General features: G+C 51.2%; 1 protein-coding gene across 7 annotated transcripts in view; it reads left to right on the top strand.

Annotated features, from left to right (window-relative positions):
• Pafah2 (platelet activating factor acetylhydrolase 2) overlaps positions 1–5,913 on the top strand; it is a 29,340-nt gene extending 23,427 nt beyond the window's left edge. For all 7 annotated transcript variants that reach the window (XM_037203053.1, XM_028888188.2, XM_028888190.2 and 4 more), the window contains 2 exons: positions 2,563–2,717; positions 5,648–5,913. In XM_037203053.1, coding sequence (XP_037058948.1) covers positions 2,563–2,717; positions 5,648–5,742 — 250 coding nt within the window. In that variant the 3' untranslated portion in view covers positions 5,743–5,913. The remainder of the gene's footprint in view (positions 1–2,562; positions 2,718–5,647) is intronic.
• Positions 5,914–14,673: the final 8,760 nt, after the last annotated feature.

Below are 14,673 nucleotides of genomic sequence, written 5' to 3' on the forward strand. Positions count from 1 at the left end.
AGGCAGGCCTGAAACCTGCCTGAGCTGCTCCTGCCCAGGCAAGCCTCGCACACCTATGCACCAGTGCCTACTTCAGAAAGACCCAGCTGGTCACACGGTATGTACCTTGGCAGTCCTCTAGGCAGCTGAGCATATGCCATGCCAAGCCCCCAAGCGGTGGCTGCGGGTGGTGGCTTCGGTGGCTTCCTCCCCTGCCCATCCCGGCCCAGTCCCTCTTTCATTTTGACTTCACAGTGTGAGGCACAGGACGGCAGGAATGCCTCCCCGGCCAGTCAGACTCGGTCACTTGTGATCTGCAGGGAAGGGAGAGGGCACACAAAGGGGACTCTTAACTACTGGCAATATAATTTTTAAAAATTTTTATAGCTGGATGTGGTGGCACACACCTTTAATCTCAGCACTCAGGAGGCAGAGGCCCATGGATATTCATGAGTTCAAGACCAGCCTAGGCTACATAGTGAGACCCTGTCTCAACCCATCCCTAGTTTTTTAGATTTATTAATTTTATTATTTTATGTGTATGAGTGATTTCCTGCATGTGTATGTCTGGTGCCCATGGAGACCAGAAGAGGGTGTTGGATTCTTAGACATGGAGTTACAGACTGTTGTAAGCCACTATGTGGGTGCTGGGAATCAAACCTGGGTCCTTTGCAAGGACAAGTGCTTGTAAGCTCTGAGCCACCTCTCCAACCCCAGTATATTATTTTTTTAAATCTAGGGCTGGGTACTCAAGAACCCAGTGCATTTTTTATCCTACACATTTTTTTTCATGTGCCTTAAATAATACATTTTTTTAAAAACCAGTTTTGGGCTGGCAAAGTGGCCCAGCAGGTAAAGGCAACCTGCCGTGAAGTCTGAATGTGGAGTTCTGTCGCCGGAATCCACACAGCAGGAGAAGAGAACTGATTCTCGCAGGTTATCCTCTGGCCTCCATCCATGTGCCATACGCACACACATACTCTCTCACACACAAAGATACACACTCACAGACACACACTTCATGTATACACACACACATAAATGACTAAATCTAATTTTTAAAAATGTGTTTTTCTACATACTAGATAGGTATTTCAGCATTTAGATTTTCCAAACCACATTCATTTGAGTTATGAGTAATTTATCAATGGGAGTCCAGTGAGGATTTCACTTGAGAATTAAATGTGTGTACAGGGCTGAGGAGTAGTTCAGTAGCAGAGTCTCTGCCTAGCATGTGCAAGGCCCTGGGTCAGTCTTCACTACCACAAATGGATGAATGGGTGAATGGATGAATGGATATATGGATGGATGGAAGGAAGGAAGGATGGGAGGAAGGAAGGGTGGATAGATGGATGTATGGAAGGAAGGAAGGGTGGATAGATGAATGGATGGAAGGAAGGAAGGATGGATGGATAGATGAAGGATGGAAGGAAGGATGGGTGGATGGAAGGATAGATGGATGGATGGATGGATGGATGGATGGATGGATGGATGGATGGAAGGAAGGAAGGATAGATGGATGGAAGGAAGGATAGATGGATGGATGGATATATGGATGGATGGATGGATGGATGGATGGAAGGAAGGATAGATGGATGGAAGGAAGGATAGATGGATGGATGGATGGAAGGAAGGATGGATGGATAGATAGAAGGAAGAATGGATGGATGGATGGATATATGGATGCATGACAACCAAAGGGCTTAATCTACAACCCATTTTCCCGTGCCCCTCTGCTGTGATTATTTAACTAAAAGCAGGTGTTCCCTGTCCCCGTTGACTATATGGCACAGTTCTGGCAGTGAGGTTAAGTGTTTCATGGGCCTTGGGGTCACTGGATAAAAGCTGTGGGGTAACAGGAACAGCAGGTGATGGGAACCTTACCTCCCTCTCCCAGCCACCCTCTACAAATTCACCCTCCTGTCAGGGACCAGCCCCGACCTGTTGAAGTGTTCTTGAATGGAGGAGTGAGGAACTGAGAAATATTAGGAAGAAATATAGACGTAGACGAAGAAAAAGACAGAGACACGGAATAGTTCGGGAGGGCTCTGGGTCCATACCCAGTCGCCCGAGTTTATTCATGGTGGACTTTTTATACATCAGCAAGGGGAGGGGCAAAAGACCTCCCCCTTTCAAGGATGAGGTATAAAGTACCAAGTGTAGACCCTTCAGAACACCTGGTAACCATGCCTTTGGCCAAATCATCCTATTATGCAGCCTTGCTGGGCAAAGCAAGCTCAGACTGTCTGACCTTGAGTAACGCCTTACTAGGGAGCCTCCGTGGGCCCCCTCCCCCTCCTTCCCAGTATTGTCAGGCATGGTGATCTAAATGTTGAGCCAGATGCAGCCAGATACACCTTGCTTCAAATCCTAGCTCTGTCCAGTGTCACCTCTCTCCTCCTCAGACTCTGTCACATGACAAAGTACTTCCCCGACAAGGTTGCTGGGAGAGTTACACACCACACACACACACACACACACACACACACACACACACACACACACACACACACACGGGCAGCACCTTGTACACCCGTGTGCCTTACCTCCACCCTCCCACCGGCTCTTTCTCTTTCTCTCTAGCGGAGCTGTTCATCGGAGTCAAACTGACTTTGCTTTCGTGACTGGCAACCTGATTGCTAAATTCTTTTCCAATCACTCCCGTGGGACCTTGGACCCTTATGAAGGTCAGGAGATTATGGTGCGGGCCATACTGGCGTTCCTGCAGAAGCACCTTGGTAAGGAGACAGCTGGGGCTTGGGAGCACACGTGGGGTCCCCTGGTCCCCTGCAGCACCCTGTTCTGTCCTGACATGACAAGGACCCAGGAGATCCATGGCAAACGGAAGCCTGACTGAGGAGCAGCACAGGAAATCATTTACTGAAGGTCTGCCCTTCTAGGCCCTGACTTCCTAGAGAATGGCCTTGGCCTGGTCACCTCGCCTTTCTGAGCCCTGGCTTCCTCACGGTGACAGCTCATGTGCCTCTCTTTACCCCACCACCTTGATCCCCAAAATTACCATCACTTGTGCATTGTGGGGTCTTTATGATAATAATTGGGCAAAATTTATGGAAGTTTTTTTTTAAGAAACCAAACATGGAAGGATTATGACCAATATCATAAGTCACAGACCAGCTAAATGACTGAGTCTTCTGAGGTCCCTGGTGTTCTCTCTACCCAGTGTCTTCTCTGATGCACAAGCAAGCTGGCTTTTCCACTGGGAATTTGGATGCTTGAAGTGATTGTCTAGGGGCTGGCGAGATGGCTCTGTGGGTAAATGGTGCTGTGGAATAAGCCTGATGACCTGAGTTCAATCCCTGGAACCCACATAAAGGTGGAAGGAGAGACTCCACAGAGTTGTCTTCTGACTGCACACACTCACTGTGGCATGTGCACACGCACGTGTGCACACACACACACACACACACACACACACACACACAGTTGCTCTGGTTGTCCCAAGAGCTGACCAGAGAAGGCTCAGATACAGATAGCATGTGACGGCTCTTTAGATATTTGTGGTCACCTCTAATGTCCTCTGTTCATTAAGCTAATGGCCATGGGACCTGCAGTAGTTCCCTGTTCAATTCCCCCATGCAATCTATTATGGCCTTCCTTTGGGTGCAGTTTGTCAGGGCCTTTATTAAAAAGAGGTGCCCTGACTGAAACACACTGCACTAGACATGGTCTGGCCAGCACCTGGCCCAGCAAGACTCTCCCTCTGTGCTCTGGACATGGGTCTTCCCCTGGATAGCCGGGATACAGTCATGTTTCCCACAGTGTATGCAACCCATTCGGTTTGGATTGTGCTTGTGTTTAAAATATGCCGGCTCTATTAAGAACACATTGCTACTTTGAGCCAGATTTGTAATTTTGTTTGTATTTGCTCATTTCACCTTGCAAATTATGAGCAGAGAACTACTCCAACCGGAGTTACTTGCAGGGGCTCACAGAGCCACGCCTTTTCTCCTGGACCCACCTCCCAAGACTTGCGTGGTTCCTGCTCCCTGGTCCTCAGCCCACACCTCCTGTTTCCCCGGCTCATGTCATTATAGGAGCCCAAGATTAAAGATGACAGGGCCTGCTAGGAGTGAGGACGACCCACACCTTGATCCCAGCACTCAGGAGGCAGAGGCAGGCGGATCTCGGTGAATTTGAGGCCAGCCTGGGCTACAGAGTGAGTTACAGGTCACTAGGACTACATAGTAAGACTCTGTCTCAAAGAAAAAGTTGAAGGTGACAGGGGAGTCCACAGTGTTGTGACGAGCTCCCTTTAGTAGCAGAGACAGTCACAGGAGAGGCCAGGAGGAGGCGGAAGGCTGGAGCCCTTGACTGGAGGAAGGTTGCTGGGGATTTAGTCCGCTTATGTCAAGGGCACTGATGTCACCAGTGCTTGTCATACTCAGTACTCTAGATTCATTTTCTTTCGTGTTTGATTCTGGAGATGGCCCTGTCCAGTAGTTTTGTTGTTTTTTAAATTTATTAGCTTCATTTTTTCAGATGAATATATAAATACATATACATATATATATACATATACATTTAGCTTAGGAAATGTCAGTCATCTGTAATTTGTTCAAGGTTATCCGGTTCTGGTGGCCATGCCGGCGTCCAGCCGGACTGTCTAGCCCCCAGCCCGTGCCCCTTCGTTGGTGTGCGCGATGTATGTCATGACATACAACGGTGTCTTTGACCGCAGGCACACAGTGGCTGCCTAGGAGGACCCAGGGATAGAGCTGACCGGAGGGAAGGGAGAACACAGCCAGGAAGCGGCTGCCTAGACGAGGCGGCTCTGGCTTTGGTCTCGACTGATGAAGAGGGGCCGTGGGAGGGAAGGGCCAGGGGTCTTCTAAGACAGAAGGCCTGGTAGCGTGGGTAGTTCCCACACATGCCGAGCTCAGGACAGGGAGCTGCTGAAGGGGGAGGTGGAGAATGGCCGAAGTCAGAAGCAGCAGCCATAGGTTTGCTGAAGCGGTTGGGATCTGCCTCCTCAGTCTGGGAGGAGCCTGCGGTAGGTCCTAGGCAGGAGGATGGCCTGGTTGGACAGGCTTGCAGTCTGGCTACATGTAGAGGATGCGTGAGGCGGAGAGTTGAGAACCAAGAGTGTGGCTAGCATGGAGGCTCCGGTGGTAACCCAGGTGAGGAGAGAGAAAGCAGAGTCTGAGTGAAGATGCTGTGTCGTCACCAACCAGCTTCACAGAGAAAGGAAGTCAGCCAAACTAAAATGGGCCAGAGGCAGATATATCAGCAGCCCTCTCCGCTCCTCAGGCCGCCAGAGCACAGCGATGCTGCCTTCCTAACAACTCCTTCCTTCCTGATAACGGCCCACACCCCCTCTTCCTCCTCTGCCCCTCCCCTGTGCTCCCAGAAGATGACACACCTCGTCTTCCTCCCCACACCTCCAGCACCTCTTCCCTCGGTCTTTCTCTTGCTCAGTGACTGCCTCCCACTTGGCTCAAATGGAAGCCACCATGCTTCCACAGCCTCTCCAGGCCTGCCTGGGTGGACCAGCTGCCCTGACTCCTGGGTCTCCCTCCTGGGCTGCCTGGGAGGCTGTCACACCCAGTCCCTTTGGTGCCCCAGGTGCCCCTCTGTCTAGGATCCCCCCCCCAAGCGGCCCTGGCTCCACAGGGGTGCACCTAACCCTCCTCCTGTTTGTACCATTCAGACCTGAAGGAGGACTTCGATCAATGGAGCAGCTTCCTCGAGGGCATCGGGCCGGCGCTCGTCCGAGGGGCCCCACACCATCTGTCCAGTCTGTAGACACAACCGGCCACGCGTAGGTCGCTTGAGCTGCGTGTCCACGTGGGAGCTGCCCAGGGGTACTTGTAACCAATGGCGGGATCCTTTTTCTCAGATTGAGGGTATGTAATCAGAGTGCTGATTGGGCAGCTGGGCCCTTTGCTCTTGGAATCATTGATCTTAAACACACCTCAGAGCAGAATGCGGATCACTGGCTGATTGGGAAGCTGAATTGGTTTTAGTCTCTCTCTTTTTTTTTTTTAAGTCAAGGACTCCTATCCCAGACTGGCTTTGAACTTCCTGTGTGAGGAAGATCTTTCTTCTGAGTGACAGACATTGCCACTGTGCCTGGTCTTTGTTCAGTGCTGGGGATCAGGCCTGACTTGAGTTAATCACTACGAAGTGCTTAGGTGCTAAGGACCTGTCCCTGATGACAGGGGTCCCCACCTCTGTCCAGGTCCTGTTAGCTTTAAATAAGAACGGTGTCTGCCTGCTCGGGCACTTCCATGTCCCAGCCGTGGAGTTATCATGTGGAATCCGTAGCAATAGGTGCCATTGTGGCTGCAGTCCTACACTCCACACCCCCACTGCTGCCACACACACCCCCACAGCCCCACCCCCCACCGCCTCACACCCCCACAGCTCACACTCCCCCACAGCTCACACCCCCTCAGCCCCCACACCCCCCACAGCCTCACACCCCACCGCCTCACACCCCCACAGTCCCCACCCCCCATAGCCCACAGCTCCACACCTCCACAGCTCACACCCCCACACCCCCACCACCGCACACCCCCACAGATCACACCCCCACAGCCTCACACCCCCCACCGCCTCACACCCCCACCACCTCACACCCCCACTGTCTCACACCCCCACAGCTCACACCCCCACAGCTCACACCCCCACTGTCTCACACCCCCACAGCTCACACCCCCACAGCTCACACCCCCACTGTCTCACACCCCCTCAGCCCCCTCAGCCCCACAGTCTCCACACCCCCACACCCCCCACAGCCTCACACCCCCTCAGCCCCACACCCCCACTGCTCACACCCCCACACCCCCACCGCCTCACACCCCACTGCCTCACACCCCCTCAGCCCCCACACCCCCCACTGCCTCACACCCCCTCAGCCCCCACACCCTCACACCCCCACCGCCTCACACCCCCTCAGCCCCCACACCCCCACAGTCCCCACACCCTCACACCCCCACACCCAGTATTTTTGGTGTCCAGGTGCTCACCTCAAGGAAAACCCATGGATCCACAGTAGCTGCTCCAGACTGACATTACAGTGGTCTGCCTGTAAAGGTTAGGCCACTAACTGAACCACATCCCCAGCCCTTGGCCAGCTAACTTTCTGTGGCTGAGCCAAGAGAAGAAGCCATGGGGTGGGACTGGTCGAGCCCCAGGCCCCAGGCTGAACTCCCTGGAGTCTGGATGTGAAGACTTGACTGGGAGAGCCCACTCCCTCATCCTGGCCTAGTGTTGCCTCTGGGGTGCAAACCGTGATGCCAAAGGCCAGAGGGGAACCTTAGGGTCTCCAGGCCTGCCTGGTGTTCTCCCCCTGCCGCCTGGTGAAGTGTGAACACTAGGTAACTCTGGTTTCTCACTTACTTCCAGTCTTCCCGCTGTAGGAGAAACCATAACGGGCACTTGTACTGTTATGCTTAGGAGCCCGTGTGCGGCAAACAGTATTGTCCTCAGAACAGGAGAAGGACACAGAGACACAAAGGAGTCCCTGGGGAGCTGAGCGCCTTTGGGGTTTCGCTAGTGTATCTTGTCAGGAAATACCCTGAGGAGGCTGAGACGGGCTGTGGCGTGTTAATGGAGGTGAGCTGCTGCTTGCACCGGCCACAGAGGGCACAGGGTTGGCCAGCTCAACCCGGGAATGTTCCTAGAGAGAGCTCAGGTCAGCGTGGTCTTGCCTCTTAACTCCTATGCCGTGAACCACCAACTTGTTCCAAATATGGGTGCTTTAGTCATCTGGTTTTTTATTTATTTTTTTGAGGCCATCACCCCAAATTTAAGTCAAGAAACAGATCCCCTCTGTTTCCATTCTGTCCCGTTGGATTTGAGGCTCATGTTTGCCCAGTGACATGTTGTAACACCCATCTGCTTAATCTGCGTTAGAGCAAGTTGGGGAGCATTCTGGAAGTGGCTTGATTCCCCTTGTTCGCTAGTCATGTGGGCGCACGTGGAAAATCTTGGGGAAGAAACCAAGTCTCCCCAGAGTTCCATGCTCTGTGGGAAGGCCCACCTAGAACTGCGTCTCCGCCATACAAGGCATGTCACCTGAATCCAAGGAGAGAGCCCTGGAGGGGCAGGTTCAGAAGGGAAACGACCATGGGTTATTAAATGTGCACGTTTCTCACTTCCCACACACGCGCTTTCTAATTGTCTGCATAGTAAGAGTTTCATAGTAAGAATGACCCATATGATCTCTGTCCTCCAAGATTTGTTGAAACGTGATTGTTGGCCCACCTGAAGTCAGCTCTGTAACCGTTCACTGTATGATTAAAAAGCCGATCTATTCTGAAGTCACTGGTTGACTTTCTTCTTTGGAATTTTTTTCCAAGAGAGCACATATCTGTCTAAAATGGGACCCTGCTGCCTCCCACATGGGGTCAGAGTCCCCCAGTACCCACAGGACTATGCCTAGGCCACCCTAAGAAGATGCCACCTTGGGTCACCTATGGGAGCCATAGCACCTGTGACCTCGCTTTTACCTGAGACCCAAAATAATACAGGTGCAAAGCTGTGAAGGCGACCTGGGACCTGAGACAAAGGGCCCTCTCCATTCGGCTCATTCTGCCCATGGCCCATGTATCTAGCGGCACCAGACCAGGGCGATCTTCCTATAACAGAACTGTCCAATAAGCCACAGAAACCATGGCCTCTTGGAAATGGTTGTCTGCATAGAAACCCACACACTTCTCCTGTGTGTGTGTGTGTGTGTGTGTGTGTGTGTGTGTGTGTGTGCAGGTGCACGTGCGCTTGTGTACACATACTTGTGAGGGCCACAGGCTGACACCAGGTGTCCTCTGTGGTTCCCCTCCTTAGTCTCTGAGACAGTCTCTCACCGAGCCTGCAGCGCACTGGCTGGGTAGACTGGCCTCCTAGCCGGCCCCCAGGGATCCTCCTGTCTCCGCCTCCTCGGCACTTGGGTTGTAGCACACATGCCCCAGTTGTCTGGGGGTGCTAGGGATCAAACTCGGGCCCTCATGCTGATGTGGCGAGCACTTTACCAACTGAGCCGTTCCCCAACTCTCAAACCGAGGCTGGCATTCCTGGGTGGGCTCAAGTCACCAACGTTTCGGTGAGCAGTGCTCCCCTTTTTTTTTTTTTTCTTCTTTTTTCTTCGAGACAGGGTTTCTCTGTGTAGTTTTGTGCCTTTCCTGGAACTCGCTTTGTAGCCCAGGTTGGCCTTGAACTCACAGAGATCCTCCTGCCTCTGCCACCCGAGTGCTGGGATTAAAGGCCTGCGCCACCACCACCCGGCTCAGTGCTCACTTTTTAATGAGGACTGACCTCACTTCATTTTTACTTTATTTTAGAGACAAGGTCTCACTCTGCAGTCCTGGCTGGCCCGGAACTCAGTCCTCCCCGCTTTTTTCCTTGCACACACTAGGTGAGTGCCGTCCCACTGAGCAGAGTGTTACGTTGTCCTCACAGTGGGTCTGAAGGCAGGACTGCCCCTGTCTGTGTGTGGTCTCAAGTCACTGTGCTGACACTGGAGGACGGCACGGTAACTTTGTACAAGTGACACTACTTCCATTCTTAATTCCAAAAGCCAGAACCTGCCACCCGGCACGTCTAATCCCCTGGGCCACCCAGAATGAACCAAAGTACTTGTGTCCCATGTCAGAGGGGCAGACACCAAGGCCTGTGAATCGGGGGGCAGCCATTGACGCCTGCTCTGTGGCTCCCGGCACCTATTCTAATTTCTTCCATCACATTTTAGAGTTTGCATTGGCTCCATTGTGCTCCAGCTGCCCCTCCTTCAGATCCCTTAAGGAGTCAATGTGTTCATACCGAGTCTGACTTCCGTGTGCTGTGGACAATCTTCTGAGTTGTTCGAAGCTGCAAGCAAAGAAAGTAGATGCTGAAGGGAGGCTTTAGGGACCCTCCTGACATTAGAGTGTGTCACCCCTAGTCTTGTGACTTCAGTCCTTTCTCTGACTCTGAAGGCCGTTGGCCATTTGTTCTAGTGTTTGGGTAACTTCAAGGCATCAAAGGAGGCTGAATAAATGGCCTTGGAAGCTGGGTGGTGGTGCACACCTTTAATCCCAGCACTCAGGAGGCAGAGGCAGGAGGATCTCTGTGAGTTTGAGGCCAGCCTGATCTACAGAGTGAGTTCCAGGACAGCCAGGACTGTTACACTGAAACCCTGTCTCAAAAGTCAAAACAAAACAAAACAAGGATAACACTGGCACGTCTGGTAAATGGCATTGTAGTCAGTCTTGTCCAGGAAACAAAAGATGTATTTTATTATTTTTAATTTACTAATTTATTATTTTTAATTTATTATCACTTTGTGTGTGTATGTGTGTGTGTGTGTGTGTGTGTTTTGCCCGAGGAGGTCAGAAGGGAGTTTTGGATCCTCTAGAACTGGAGTTACAGAAAGTTGCTAATGGTTTTCAGCTGTCATGTAGGTGCTAGGAATCGAACCTAGGTCCTCTGGAAGAGCAGTAAGTGCTCTTAACCACTGAACCATCTCTTCAGCCCCGTACCACTTTGTACTAAATTAGTGCATGACTTTTTTATTTTTCGTTTGTAAAACAAGAATTCTAATATTGTTTATCTCATAGGGTTACTGAAACGATTAAACAAAGTTTTACACAGTAAGTACCTGGGTTACTGAGGACTCAGAAAACACTAGCCGTTACCCAACGTCCCCTCTGTCCTTTCCCGACCTGAAGGCTGACTGTCATTTCTCCTTTCACTAAATAGCCAAGGCAGTCTTGGTGTCCGCATGTGAACGTGTATATGTATGAATAAGCCAGAGGTTGACACAGTGTCTTTTCTCCACTGACTTCCATGGCAGTGTTTGAAACAGCGTCTCTCATTGAACCCGTAAGGTTACCTGCTGCCTAGACTGGCCAGTCAGTAAGCCTGGGATCCACCTGTCTCTGCCTCAGGCCTGGGGTTGCAGACATGAACCACTACATTTGGTTTTTACGTGAGTGCTGGGGATCCAAACTCAGGACCTCATGCTTCCAAAGTAGGTACTTCACTGCCCCAGCCTACGAACCTCTTTCTTTTTATGAGATGGTGATGGTTAGGAACTAAGGCACTGGCTTTGGAGCCCACATTCTCGGTTCAAATCCTGGTCCATCACCCAGATGCTGGTGACTTGGCTGCTCTAGTAACTCTCCAAACCTCACCTTCTCGATCCAAGCAATGGGAATAACACGGGCTGCCTTATGGGAATGAGGTTAGGATTAAATGATGCAGTGTGCAGAAAGTACTTAGCACAGCACCTGGCACAGAAGTGAAGTGCTTACTAAGTAGTTGCTCATCCCAAGAAATGTGAAATATGGCCCACCTTATCATTAACAGCGATGTCTGCCTGCCCGTCTAGAGCTTTGTAGACAATAAAGGCCATTCCATTTTACATTTAACTATCCAGGCCCAGCAAAAACACCCCGAGGTGGGCAAGACCCGAATGAGTGACCCCACTTCACTAAAAAAGAAACCAAAGTTCGGGTGGGCCCAGGGCTGGAGATCCAAGAGCCAAAGAAAGTGTCTGTGTCTGGATTTGGCCTTGCGCGTGATTCTGCGAAGATGAGTAATTACGCACGCACACTGGGCAAGCGAGTGTCTCGGGGCCATCTGGCTCCGCAGCTCGAGGAGGGCTGTGTTTCTACGCGGCTTTTTTTAGATGACAGCAAGATGGGGGAGAGAAGCTGGCAAACTGCTTCCCCTCGTTTTCAAGACTGGTGTGATTTGTGCGCAGCTCTGCCCTCCTTCTGCCCAAATGTTCCTGTCTGTGGCTCCCTGACGCTCTCGGAAGCTGCCCTTCACGGGATGGTAGCTGGCGCTGCCCTGGCCCCGCAGCTGGGGGAACCAAAGACAAGGAAGGTAGGGGCAGCTGCCGGAGACATCAGAGAGCTGGGCCAGCACCAGCTGGTCACAAGTCTGTGTAGGGAACAAGAAGCTGATGGGGCCAGAGGGCAGGACTCCCGCTTCCCATGTGAGTCAACGCGATGCTCTCTCCCATCCAACAGATGGGCCCTGGAATCATGTAATAAAGCATAACATTTAATACGGCACAGACCGCAGCTCTCCCGGGAGCAGGAGGCCGAGAGATCAAATGTTAACTGAATGCAATCAAGACACTTCATTGAAGAGGGAGCCTGGCTGGAAGTGGTCGGCCAGACTGAAGCATCAGCGGTATTGAGACCCACGGAAAGGGGGCTGGGAGGTCCTTAAAGTCAGCAAAGCACCCTAAGGGAGGGCTGGAGAACGGAGAGATGTGGGGAGAATGGACAGCGCCTGGGGCAGAGCGGACAGGGAGGAAGTAAGATTCAATTTTATGAGAAAGGGAGCATCCTGTACTCTGTCAACAATGATAGACAAGACAGAGGGCCTCTGCCACCAGCCAACGCCACAACGGCTGCCCTACATCCTGATTCACAGGGAAGAAAGCTGAAGTCAACAGAGGCACCCACCCAAGGTCACACAGTGACAGAGGGTGACAAGGGGCTGAACAAGACCTCGGCGATCTTGGGAGGGCCTCATGAGACCCCACGCCTCCACAAAAGTCTAGGGAGAGACATTTTCTTCCTAGTGTAACCATGCTCTTTGAAATGACTCGTCCCCAGTGGAATCACTGAGACAGGACACACACACACACACACACACACACACACACACACACACACACACACACACACAAGTAATACAAAATCACAGAGAAACCCTTCTTCAAACAAACAAACGAAGCAACAACATCAAAAGAAACTATCCTAATGGAACCTATTGCCGTGTATAATTAGCATATGCTGACAAAAAACTGAAAATCTAACCAGGGCTCCAGAGGACTGAGATGTTCTCTCCACTAGACAGGCCACCTCATCAGGCTGGGATCTTGACACAGAGACTGTGTTTCAGGCGGATCTGGCAGCAGAATGCAGGGGCCTGAGGGACTAGTCTGCAGTCCTGTAAACAAGAGTGCAGGGGTGAGCCGTCGGAGAGTAGCCTCAAACCACATGGAAAGGACTAGTTAGTGGAGACTCGCCATAGCAAAGAAGCCAGGGCCTTTGTAGGAAGTGTGCTGTAGCAGTGAAGGAGAGCATGGGGAGGTGACTCATTAGTCATTCTCAAGCTGGGCCTTTCTCCCAAGGACACGGGGCACTTGACACACTCACCCCAGCCTCAAAGTCTGCAGACAGAAATGAACTGGCTGCTTCTCCCAGCTCCCTCTAGGGTGCCAGGTCCCCAACTGGGCCAGCGTCCGCAATCCCACTCTTCCAGGCGACATTGAAAGATTTATTTATTTATTTAATGTATGTGTGTTTACATGAGTTTTTGTGCACCACCTGCATGCAGGAATCCAGAAACCAAGAGGGCTGGCACATCCAGATTTTGGGTCTTAAGGTCTCCTGTCTTGGCCCCACCCCAGAGGTGAGTCATAGATAGGCACAGCAGTTACCAAAAGCCTCACCAGGGGTAGTACTTCCGGGCCTCACCAGGGGTAGTACTTCCAGGTCAAAGCTGGAACAGCTACCCACCACAATAACCTCTTCTCCCTTAAGATGCTTCTGTCATGGTATCACAGCACAGAAATAGGGCAAGAAACTAAGGCCGCTACATAGTAAGTTCAAGGCCAGCCTGGGCTCCATGGAACCCTGTCCCCAAAACAATGCCACCTACTTGAGTCTACTGGGTATTTTTATTGGTTAGCAATCATTGCATAACTAGTTGTCCCAGAATTCAACAGTGTTCTTTTGCACTTTCGATGGCTCAGGGACCCTGGAGAGCTATAGCGGGATGGTCTGACCCATCATTTCTCATGAGGCTGAGCCGAGAGGGCTGCGTGGCTCATCCCTGTTGCTGTCATTACAAGGCCCGTGTTTCTTACAAAGTGCTGCTGGCTTCTCCCAAAGCAAGTGATCTAAGAGAAAAAAGATGTGCGAGAGCCAAGATCCAAGAGAGTAAAATGCAAGCCATGTTCTTTTTCAAAAGTTTTTTTTAAGAAGTCACTCTTATTTATTCATGTATTTTATGCTTATGAGTGTTCTATCTGAATGTGAGCCTGCCTGCCAGAAGAGGGCACCAGGTCTCACTATAGATGGTTGTGAGTCACCATGTGATGGCTGGGAATTGAACTCAGGACCTCAGGAAGAGCAGCCAGTGCTCTTAACCTCTGAGCCATCTCTCCAGCCCCCTCAAAAGTTACTTTTTATTGTTGTTATTTATGTGTATGTATGTCCATCTGAGTCAGTGAATGTCACATGTGTGCAGGTGCCCACAGAGGCCAGAAACAGGCATTGGATCCCCTGGAGCTGGCGGTACAGGTGATTATGAGTCACCCAGCATGGGTGCTTGGAACAGAATGGTAGTCCTGTGGAACAGCAGTACATGCTCTTAACTGCTGAGCCATCTCTGGCCCTTCAAGAGCTTTATTTATTTATTTATTTATTTATTTATTTATTTATTTATTTATTTATTTATTTTAATTTATGGTATGGGGTGGTGGTTTATGGAGGTCAGAGGACAAGTTTCTCTGGAGTTGGTTCTCTCTCTTCACCATGTAGGTCTCAGGAAGGAAACAATCTTAATTTCAAATGCCCTTACTCCCTGAGCGTTCGCCTTAATGCGAGCCACACTCCCATCCCCCAGTAGCACACCATTGCAGACATAGGCTCTTTATGGCATCGGCGGGCATATTTTAAGATCATGGCTACAGGAGTACGTCCTGATGGGACCATCTTGAGGACGCTA

This window comes from Peromyscus leucopus, chromosome 2 (genome assembly GCF_004664715.2).
Source record: "Peromyscus leucopus breed LL Stock chromosome 2, UCI_PerLeu_2.1, whole genome shotgun sequence".
Lineage (NCBI taxonomy): Eukaryota > Metazoa > Chordata > Mammalia > Rodentia > Cricetidae > Peromyscus > Peromyscus leucopus.